Source organism: Equus caballus, chromosome 18 (genome assembly GCF_041296265.1).
Source record: "Equus caballus isolate H_3958 breed thoroughbred chromosome 18, TB-T2T, whole genome shotgun sequence".
In the NCBI taxonomy this organism is placed as follows: Eukaryota; Metazoa; Chordata; class Mammalia; order Perissodactyla; family Equidae; genus Equus; species Equus caballus.
Window position 1 is genome coordinate 62,836,330 of NC_091701.1, and position 11,659 is coordinate 62,847,988.

Consider the following 11,659-nt stretch of genomic DNA (forward strand, 5'->3'; position numbering starts at 1 on the left):
ATCCGTAGGAACAATTGATTGTAGCTTGGTACTTCTTGACAACCTCTAGAAGACTAAAACAATATTTACATTCTAAATATACACAGTTCTCTAAATCAGCATTTAGGGCTGATTTCAGTAGTGTCTATCTTTCAGTTACATCACAGACAACACACAGCAGTACTGGCATTTGATAATTGACAGACTCCTTGATATTTAACTACTATGTCAATGGAAACGGATTAATTCAAATCATAATGGTTAATTTGAAACAGTAAATAGTGAAAGTTTTGGCATTTCATATAATTGAAATTGTTTTGTAATATGATAGACAGGATCTCCCATGATTTGATTGGACCCTATAATTCATCAATTTTCCTCATTTCTGCATATACACTCTGCTGTAGCCATTACATGCATTTTTTTTGTTTTTTTTTATAATGTACACTCTTCTATTTCCGTGTTTATACAAAGCTATTTATTTTCCCTGAAATATCCTCCCACCCTCAACATCCAACCCTTCTTCTTCAGGCTAATTCTTCTTGTATCCTTCAGGACCCAGACCAGATACCACTTTCCCAGGTGGCCTTCCTTGTGAATTTTTAGGCACCCCTCTTTGGTCCTAATATGGCACAATAAGAGTACCTCAACCAATGATTGCCATTATCGATTTCAGTGTGTGTTCTCTCCCTATTGCTGCGAAATGCATGTAAACACACAGTCACACACACTTGCCTACACATACAGTCACAGATACACAGATACACACCAGACAAAAATAAAAACATTCTCTTTAATCTTTTAAAAAAACTCAGCCATTTAACAGCATGCCTGTTGCTAATGCTCAATAATTGTCTGTTGAATGAGTCTTGATATTGCTTCAAGATTTTAAGAAATAGAGATGACCAAAATAATAGATATCTAACATTTTAGAAGTAAAACTTTATTTACCTATTATATTCTAATCCTAGATATACTTTTACAAATAAATAAATTATTTAATGCATATTATAAAATTGTAACCACTTTTAATAGTCATATCAGAGTAATGATATTAAAATTTTACTTTCTATGAAATATTTGTACAGTTTAGATATTTATGATATGGTCTACTTTTTATCTAAATTTAATTCTTTAATAAACTCCTTTTTCACAAATCTGCCAGGGCAAATGAGCACTCTCAAAATATCTTTGTATTATTTTAAAATAATTATTCTAGAATAATCTCATGTATATATTACACACACATACACCCACACATCTTATATAAATCCCATCAATTAAAATATTAGGAATTATTTGAAGCTTAAGCTGTGGTACTATGTAGGTGAAATTAAGCAGATACAATCCAGGATCACCACGTGTCTAATATTATTTCATCAGACTTTTTGCAAGATAGAAGGAACATTTCTAAATCACAATGCATAAGTGATTTATGCATAAATCAATAGATATTGGCTAAGCAGACGTTTTACATACTGGGTGTTGTTCTGAGCCCTTGGCATACGTCAGTGTATATTTGTAAGATACTCATTACGACTCCGCTCAATCACTTCATAAAAATGTGATTAGTATATGTTTTATTCTCATAGAGTGCTACACTAAGACTCTGACATATCACAACTGCATAACAACATGGGCTTTCATGAGAATAAAATGAAGTTTTAATCATTTTTAATAACTGTGGCTCTGTGAAAGTCTATAGCGAAAATATTTGGGGCATGAGACCACTTCGGTTTCTCTTAAATCATGTCACATTCATAGCTATTTATCAATTCCATCCAAGTTGGCGTGTTCTGTTTCTGGCCTTCAAGCCAGAAAAGGAGCTTTTTCAGTACAGGTGAAAAATATGCGCCATGTAAAAAGAATTTTCAGAAAAACACTATTAATTTTCTTCCCAGATACTGAATTATTTGGGAAACACACCTGATATTTGAGGGGAGGGATTTTTTTAAATCATGTAAGTTGGAAATCATTTGCTTTATGGATTAACATAAGACGTTTATTCATCTTCGAAAATATGAGAAGGACCAGATACCTTTCTAATATAGACATATAAAATATGATGGAATTTATTATGTATAACTGAAACACAAAAGCTAATTGCATTTGTTTGAAAATTAGGGGTTTATAAGACTCCAATGCTTCACCTGAATTAGGCAGAGAACCTTTGCAGGAAACAATCATTAAACAGAAATGAAAGTTTTCAATTCCAATTCACCTAAGGCAGAGGTATATCTTTTCATATAATGTAATAATATGCTTTGGCATTTTCATAAGCCAAAAGTGCAAGAAAATGCTTTTGTCAGAAGTGGATTATCACAAATGTTGTATTTTCCTTAGATGAGGTTGAAGAGGATGTATTCTGAAATTCCAACAATATCAACAATAGTAACTTTCAAATTGCCATACAGTCAAATACTATTAATCATTTCCATATTTTTTAATAGAGGCTCAAAGAACTGAAACAAAGGGAATTTGCTCGAAATGTAGCATCTAAATCCAGGAAAGATGAAAGAAAACAGGAAAAGGCTCTCCAACGCCTGCACAAGCTGGCCGAGCTAAGAAAGGAAACTGTATGGTGAGTGGCCAATGAAATGTTAAGTTTTCTTAAAATATAATGACCCTAAAACAAAAAGGGATGTAGAAATCAAGGGTACAGATTTATTTATTTCTGTACCCAGAATAAGACACTCACATTGTCATGGCTTTCTGTGGGTTGTAAACAGTGATTTGAATTTGAATTTTATGCAAACACCTGTTTAATGCACATTTCAATAAAAAGCCAAAATTACTATAATTTTAGTTTGTAAAGAAGTAAATTTCATATTATTCTACTGTTTATGCTATCTTAGTGGAAAATTATTCTATTTCTTGGTGGAAATTCAAAATATTTGATTGAAGAAGAGACCAAAGCACTATCTTATGACCTTTGATATGAAGGAGTTTTAAGAGGAACTTATTTTTTTAATTGAAAATTTAGAAACTTTTGTTTAAAATTTTCTTTGCAATTATAAAAATAATAAAGGTCAAGAAGAACTTGTGCATTTCAGAGGCAGGTCAAAGTTAATTTTGCTGTAAATAACAAAAACTGGACTGCTAGAAGTTCACAGCTCTTATACTTTGTCCTGCTTCTAACAGAGCAGCTATAGTGTTACAATTCAGAACTTACAATTTAGGCCAGGGCTACATTATGAAAAGAAGACTGCTTTTTAGAGTGTCCTTCCTCATGCACTCCGATTAAATAGGATTCTCTTATTATTGTCTAAAACAAAGCTATGTTATACCAAATCTATTTGGTACCAATACTGTTAGGGAATATTGATATATCAAAAGATTGTTTGGGATATCAAATTTAGAAAAAATCAAAATCAATTTAAATGTAGCTGGAATCCTATAGGATTAAAATCAAACATAACTGCTGTTCAATTACACCAACCAGAAGTTTTTACTCTGTTTGATAATAAATGATAAATTATACAAGCGTAAGTTTATGTTATGGAGAATCATAGGACCTATGTAATTGAATATGCTATAAGTGGCATTTGCAAATTAAATTCTAATATATTAAAAGAACTAGAGTTAATAATAAGTTATGTACAAAAAAAAAGCAACACTTCTTATCTAAATCATTTTCCTAAGTATACAGTATATATTTCACATTATACATGCACACACACGCACATACACAATTTTCCCATTAAGTGGGTGCCTCTAAAGATATGCAGACTAGGAGTGTTGTTTCTTACTATCAAACAAGGCAATGAAACAGTCCATCGTATTAGAGATTAAAGGAAATATTCAATTTAAAAAATTGGGGGCCATTTATGACTTCTAAGCAACTAACATTTGAGAGTAGCATGGGAAATTTTGCACAGCTTGATTCTGTTAGGGTAAAGACGATGTTTAGGTAGCTCCTTGTTTATGTGCTGAACAGTTTAGTTCTTGTAGTCAGAACTCACTATATACGATATACTGTAATGCCAAATAAATAGAAATTACATCTTAAGTCAACAGTCTTCTATCTTGCATCTACTGTATATTATTATATAATTGATAACTTCAGGGTAATTTTTAAATATTAAGAATAGCAATTCCAAAAGACTCAAAGCTCTCATTGAGCTATTATTGTCTTTTAGTCATTTTTGCATTACGCCATACCACCTGGCCTGTGGTAAACTCTCAGTGGAGGTTGGTTGAAGTGAATTGTTGAACTGAATCCCTAGCCCTTCTAAAGTCATGAGTGAGGGGTTTTTCTTAATTTCCTTCATATTCTCCACACAGTATCAATTATGATAAGTATTGGTGAATTAAAAGTAATTTCATTTTAGAGAATTCTACAACACTCCAAAATGTCACTGAAGAGGCCATAAGGGTAAAAAATCTTGGTCAGAATGCATTGGTTAGGAGCGTAGGAATGTCCTTGACATTGTTGTTGATAGCTATAAAAGTAACCTCAAGACAGCATCTCCAAGTTATCCCCCCAAATAACCAATAACTAAATGAAATTGTGGCACTATGGAAGGTAGTTGTACCAAATGAAAGTAATTCTCTTATAAAGATTTACAAATTTGAAAAAAAAATCTTATAATGACATTTCTAAGGTGTTAAGTGTTTGAATATTTTTCTCAAAATGCCCTATCTAATACACACTTTTGATTCTTTGTGTAGTGCTCCTGGAAGTGGCCCCATGTTCAAGTCAACAACTGTTACTGTGCGAGAAAATTGTAATGAAATTTCCCGAAGAGTTGTTGTGGATTCAGTTAATAACCAGGAAGATTTCAAATATACTCTGATTCACAGTGAAGAGAGTGCTAAAGATGTTACCACTGTTACTACAGACCCAGAAAGCGCAGGTAATTATACAGCAAAAAATAACCAACGTGGAGATCAAGCCCAGGGACTTCACAGACACAAAATTGGCTTTTCTTTTGCATTTCCAAAGAAAGCATCCGTGAAGCTGGAGTCCTCAGCTGCAGCCTTCTCTGAATACAATGATGATGCCTCTGTGGAAAAAGGATTTAGCAGAAAAAGTAGATTTGTCCCCGGTGCTTGTCATCTTCAACTATCTTCACCAACAGATGTGCTTTTGGGTTCTGAGGAGAAAGCTAACTCTTTTCATATACCAGAGGGAATGTGTACTGACAAAGAAACTGCTCAAACTCAAGAGATGAAAGAAGTTTCTAGTGAACAAGATGCATTATTATTACCTTCATTTTACCAGTTTCAGCTTCCTTTATCTTCTGATGTAGACAGTTGCCAAAATTCAGTCCCATTGGCAGACCAAATATTACAGGAAGATGTTATTATTAATGAAGACATATCTATGAGTGATAATAGTTCTGAGTTGTTAGGAAATAAATCCACAGTTCTTGACATGGCTAATGATTGCATATCTTTGCAAGCTACAACTGAGGAAAATGTTAAGGACAATGATGTATCCGTAATTGAAGTTGAAAATAAAAATCATGGCCCTGAGATGTTGGCCCCTTCTAATTCTGAAGAAGATAACACAACCTTACATAAAAAAACAGATCCATATAAAAGACCAAGTGAGCCATTTGTACCAGTACTTAACAAAGACAGATCCACAGTTCTCCAGTGGCCGTCAGAAATGCTGACTTACACAACTACTCAACCATCAATCTCCTATAGCTGTAATCCTCTCTGTTTTGACTTCAAGTCCACTAAATTAAACAACAATCTAGATAAAAATAAACTGCCCTTAAATGATCTTTATTCCCAGCAGAATGGAGAAGACATTTGCAAGAGACCAGTCTTAGATTGCAAGGACACATCTACTGCAGGACTCACTGATTATGAAATTGGAGGTAGCAGAAATGAATACACCCAAGTCACTCCTCTTTTAGCTGATGATAATACTCTCTCCAATACTTGTGATTCTGGAAAAAATGAGAATACAGATCAGAGGTATAAAAATATTTCCTGTAGGATCAGAAAAACAAAAAAATATAATCTTACTAAAAATCAAATAAAACAGGATACTGTAGATGAGAAATACAACAAAATGAGGTTAAAAGATACTCATGAACACTGGTTCCATAAAAGTAGAAGAAAGAAAAAAAGAAGGAGGTTATGTCAACATCATGGTGGGGAGAAAACCAAAGAATCAGAAACTCACTTCAAAATGGAAATGGAAAATAGTTACACTGATACAACTAGGAAAAATCTACTGGAAACAATTACTGAAAAGGAGTATTTAGCTGCAGAGCAATTATTGGACTCATATCAACTCCCTGATAAAAGGGCCAAATCAGCATCTATAAACTTAAGTGCAAATGAAGAAATATGTAAAACCTGGAGCAGTGAATACAATAATGATGATGCTGTCAGTTCTAAAACCCACTGTAAAAAGAACTCAATTGTTTTAAATGGAAAATCCAATCCAACAATGATACATCCTGGGAAACACAATTTGACATATTCCAGAACTTACTGTAATTGGAAAGCCAAAATGTCCAGCTGTAGTCAGGATCACAGATGCCTGGTTCTCCCAAATGACATGAAATGCCTGAGTCAGAATCAGGCTGTTAAAAGAGGTTATAATTCTCTTATTAATGAATCAGAAAGATCCCATCGAAAACGTAGACAACATTCACATTCTTATTCTTCAGATGAAAGTTTAAATCGACAGAATTATTTACCAGAAGAATTTTTGAGGCCACCACGTGCTTCTGCTCCCTGTAAGCCTAAAAGGAAAAGGAGGAGAAAAAGAAGCAGATTCCACACCGGATTTGAAGCTTTGGAACTGAAAGAGAATACAGATTATCCCATGAAAGGCAATTCTTCCTTACATTACCAGGGTGAGTTAATAAGTGAAGATAAAAAAGAAGAAATTAAACCACAAGAAATTGCAAATGTCGAAAGAAACTTGGAACAAACAGACCAAGTAGAAAATAAACTGCACCCTAGCAGTCCCCTTCCTTCTGAAATCAGTGGAGAAACTGAGCCCTTAGTGATGGATACCACTCCTGGTGAATTGCCAGAGATTTCCAACGAGCCCACGACATCTGTCTATGTAGCCAGTGCCCCAACAAAAGAAGAAATTAATAATACCTTGCTTAAACACAAAGAAAGAAGTGAGAATAGAGATGTTAATGAAAAGCAAATTCCTTTCAAGGTGCCTAATATTGAAAGAAACTCTAGACAGTCCCGACCTAAATCATACCTTTGCCATTATGAACTGGCCGAAGTCCCTCCACAAGGAAAGATGAATGAGGCATCAACTGAGTGGCTGCGTTTTAATTCAGGAATCCTTAACGCACAACCACCACTACCATTCAAAGAAGCACATGTCAGTGGTCAGACCTTTGTAACAACAGAGCAAATCCTGGCTCCATTAGCTTTACCAGAACAAGCATTATTGATCCCGATAGAAAACCATGACAAATTCAAAAATCTACCATGTGAGGTCTACCAGCACATCATCCCCGCGAACATGCTGGCCAACAAGGTCAAATTTACTTTTCCTCCAGCTGCCCTCCCGCCCCCTAGCACACCTCTGCAGCCTCTGCCTTTGCAGCAGCCCTTATGTTCTACCTCTGTAACCACTATCCACCACACTGTTTTGCAGCAGCATGCGGCAGCTGCTGCAGCCGCAGCGGCAGCGGCAGCCGCAGGAACGTTTAAAGTGCTTCAACCACACCAACAGTTTCTTTCCCAAGTCCCAGCTCTCACCAGAACATCGTTACCTCAGATCTCAGTAGGACCAGTGGGACCAAGGCTTTGTCCTGGGAACCAGCCAACTTTTGTTGCTCCTCCTCAGATGCCAGTCATCCCAGCTTCAGTCCTTCATCCTGGCCATCTGGCTTTCCCGCCTCTCCCCCATGCACTTTTCCCTTCTCTGCTTTCCCCACACCCTACTGTCATCCCACTGCAGCCCCTCTTCTGACCATCACCTTCAAAAGGAAAGAAAACATTCATCTGAAAACTATTGCTATATGCATATATGCTCATCTAAGTGGATAATTGCCTATTTAAATGATGGAAATAAACTAGCCAAAATAGGGCCTCACTGGTATGAAATCATTTACTGTAAGTGTAATGATGCAAATAAATTCTTAAGTTTCTGATATATAATATTATTAAGGCACTGAATAGTTTGAAAATCAATACAATATATGCTGTATATTAAACTGATGTCTTAAGAGTATGTATAATGTACATAAAATATATTTATAGTATTATAATTTCTGTTGTAAAGTATGCTTTGGTTTTTTTAATCTTTGTGTATTTGCACCTATTTAATGTTTAGACAAAGCTGATGGCACTATGTTTTGTACCATGTTCCTTGAAACTGTAAATTCAGTGAAAAATATCTCTTGCAATAAATTTTTGTTAAATATTTATGTAAATCAAACTTTTGTTTTTAGTTGGTTTTCACTGTTTTAGGAATGTATAGTAACAATAAGATTTGGATTTGCGGCATATTTTTTCTTCTATCCATTGGCATCTCTGAACCTCAGAGGCCCAGCGAAATATCTTTGGAGCTCTATCAATACTTAAATTATGGTATCTTCTTTCAGAATAAGTATAGCAGGTCCATTTGTTTTTCTGTTCGTTTTAATGTTGTTTGTATTCAGAGTTTACTATTTTTCCTGAACAATTGGTTCTCTAGACAATAAACAATGGAAATTCATGTTAAAGTAATGGTAGTATTTGGTGGGGAAATAACTCAAAAATATGCAAAGTACATAGTATTCTTCCAGGAACTGTAAAACAGTACTAGTAGACAAGAAATAGCAAATAACCAATATAAGTTCTTATGACATTTTTGTGTGTTAAAATTCTCAAATTTATGATGTTTGTTTTCAATTTCTGAAGGAAATACACATATATATGAATGTTGGCATGGATTAAAGAATAGGTTTAATTAATAAAATCCATCATATTACATCTTGGGAAAAATGACATAAACATAATCTGTATCTGGATATGCTCTTAATTGAGAATCTGGAAGTGGGAAGGAGAATAAATAAATAGCTCTTCCTTCTGCAAATCTTTCTAATAGTCATGTTTGTATCATATTTCTAAATCACCCAGGTACAGTTAGAAAGTCTTCATCACCCTTCCAGATTCTGCTGTATTTTTAATGACCTCTACAATATTTTCACTCAAGTGCTTCTGCGTGTACTGAAGAATATAGCTATGCAGTAGAAAGCTAGGGAGCATCACACTTTTCCAATGAGAGTTTTCCAATATGTGCCTGCCCCAGTCCATGCCAGTTGGTAAGAGAAAGTCTACATGTCTGATAATAGAAGTTTCACCTCCCCAAGTGTGAATGATAAAGGATTATGGCAGCCTGGCACTAATCCTGGCATCGAGGAGCCAGCCAAGTTCTTCTAAAGGGAGAACAGCATTTAGGTGATGCTGTACTAAGGAAATGCTATTTCATATATCCACCCATAGGAACTGAGTTACCCTAAATAATACTGAGCATAAACATATGTTTCCATATCAAAATAATCTATATTGAATTCTATTTTAATTAGATTATGATTAATTAGATTTATGATTGATGATAAGAAGATAAAAAATATAAAAGAAGCAATTTCATTTCAAATTCTCTAAGATAACATGTTTTCCAAAAATGGGTACTAAAATTGGAACACATGATTTTTCCTCAAGCAAAATACTTGAAACTATCTTTGAAGACACATAGATGGATATATCTACTGGGGAATGCTGACCCAGTTTGTGTTTAATCTGTCAGAGCAGGATTATTGCTTCTGCTGTTTAAAATCAAACCAAATGTTTGACTTTAAAATATCCAGATTTTCCTTCTTCTTTGGTCATCTTCAGAGTATCATTCCTCTCGTTCACCTCTTACCTCTTGTTCTTATTCTTTCATTCCTTTGCCCCTGATATTTTCCTTCTTAATTTCATTGTAGACATCAATTGTGCGAAGTGCGTCTCCTCCTCTTCTTTCTCTATGTTATCATTTCTTTTCTTTTTTTCAATTCTATTGCTCTCTTACATTTATTTTTGTTGAATGATTTGGTTAGGCACACTTACCTTTTTAGTTGTAACAGAATACACCTGATTGCTAGATATATGCTAGAAGTTTCTGGAAAATTTGAGGGGGGAAATTCTCAATTAAGACTAATCGAAACTCAACTTTTAATTGATTTGTTTTGGTAGATACCAGTGGCTGGAAAAGAAATGAATGTTAGTTAAACACATCAAAGCCATTCTGATTATACAATTCATCTAGATATTTGATATCTTTGATAAGATATTGCCTACATAGTCTGGGTATCCATTATATGTTGGAGACATAAAATGAATGTGTGATGAGACATTTGTTCATCTGTTCTGATAGATGATAATACCGTGATAATACCAACCCAGAATCAAGGGAAAGAGGTTGATGGGCTAAAGATCAACAATGAGCAGAGCAATTAGACAGGTAAGTCAGGGTAGACCCATCAGGCAGTGGGGCTGTCAGAGGAACACCAATCAAGCTCATATTAATGGCAGCAAGAGTCAGACCAATGTAACAGTCATTCTCTGGAAGTATGTTTGGGCACTGGCTGATGGCTCATCCGTAAATCCTAGAGCTGAAATCCCAGTCCTATCCAGGTGTAAATTATTGTACATCCTATATAATTGGGAAATTTAAATGATCCTAACATTATCTCTTACCTATCATCCTTAGTCTGCTAGTTACAGGCATTTCTATAGCATTTGTTATTGTAAAGATGAATGAATTGGAATATAGAATAAAACCTGCACATGGAAAGTAACAAGTAACCGCAACCAAGCAACAAAAGGATTCACATTGGATGATAGGAAGGAAACTCATCCACAGCTTCAACTAGCATGCAACACCCCCTCCACCACCACCACCATATATACATATACGTATTTCCAAGTTCTTTTATGAGTTGAAGACCTATACCAAACCGTCCTCAGGGCATATCTGCCAAGTATTTTGAACTCAAAACTCAAACTCATGATCTTTCTTTATAGGTAACACTGAAATCTGTTCTTTGTCCTGTGTTTCTAAGCTCTGTGAATGTCATTATATATTAAAAAAAAATCCTATTATCCAAGTCAGAAGCCAGCATATTATTCCCACATCAAACCAATCAATGAATGATTTTGGCTCTATTTACTTAATTTTTCCTGCCTGTACATTCTATAAGGTTTTAGCCATAGTAGTCCATAAGCTGACTTGCTGACTTGCTATTATAAACTAATGTCTCTTTCCCTAATTTCCCATTTCTACAATTCATCCTCCCCGCTGCTGCCGCAGATACATTTTAAATGTAATTTTATTATGACACTCCTCTAGTTTAAAAGCTATTATGGATTCTCAATTATTCTCAAGATAGACATCAAAGTCCTCAGCATGTTAGGAAAATCTATGATGACTTAGGGCCAGCCTCCCTCCTCAGGACAATCCACTCCAGCAATCCCCTGGGTTAACCATTCTAATCTACTTAGTTATGATCACCTTTGAGTTTGTGTGATCATGTCTGTTGTCCTGTAATGCCTTCCTCCCTGTGTTTTTGTTGGCTTGGATAACTACTACTGAGTCACAATTCAAATTGAGTGTCAGTCTCTTTTAGTGATTTTTTTCAGAGGTTCCCTCTTTCCCCAGATAAGTTAGCTTGGTGTCCTCTATCCTTACATGGCATGCTGTGCACAGATTTTG

The 11,659-nt window shown here is 34.9% G+C and overlaps 1 protein-coding gene across 1 annotated transcript in view; it reads left to right on the forward strand.

The window, feature by feature from the left end:
- Positions 1–8,998, forward strand: part of ZNF804A (zinc finger protein 804A) — a 277,924-nt gene extending 268,926 nt beyond the window's left edge. The window contains exons 3-4 of the mRNA XM_023622162.2: positions 2,430–2,560; positions 4,651–8,998. Of these exons, the coding sequence (XP_023477930.1) occupies positions 2,430–2,560; positions 4,651–7,891 (3,372 nt within the window). The 3' untranslated portion in view covers positions 7,892–8,998. The remainder of the gene's footprint in view (positions 1–2,429; positions 2,561–4,650) is intronic.
- Positions 8,999–11,659: the final 2,661 nt, after the last annotated feature.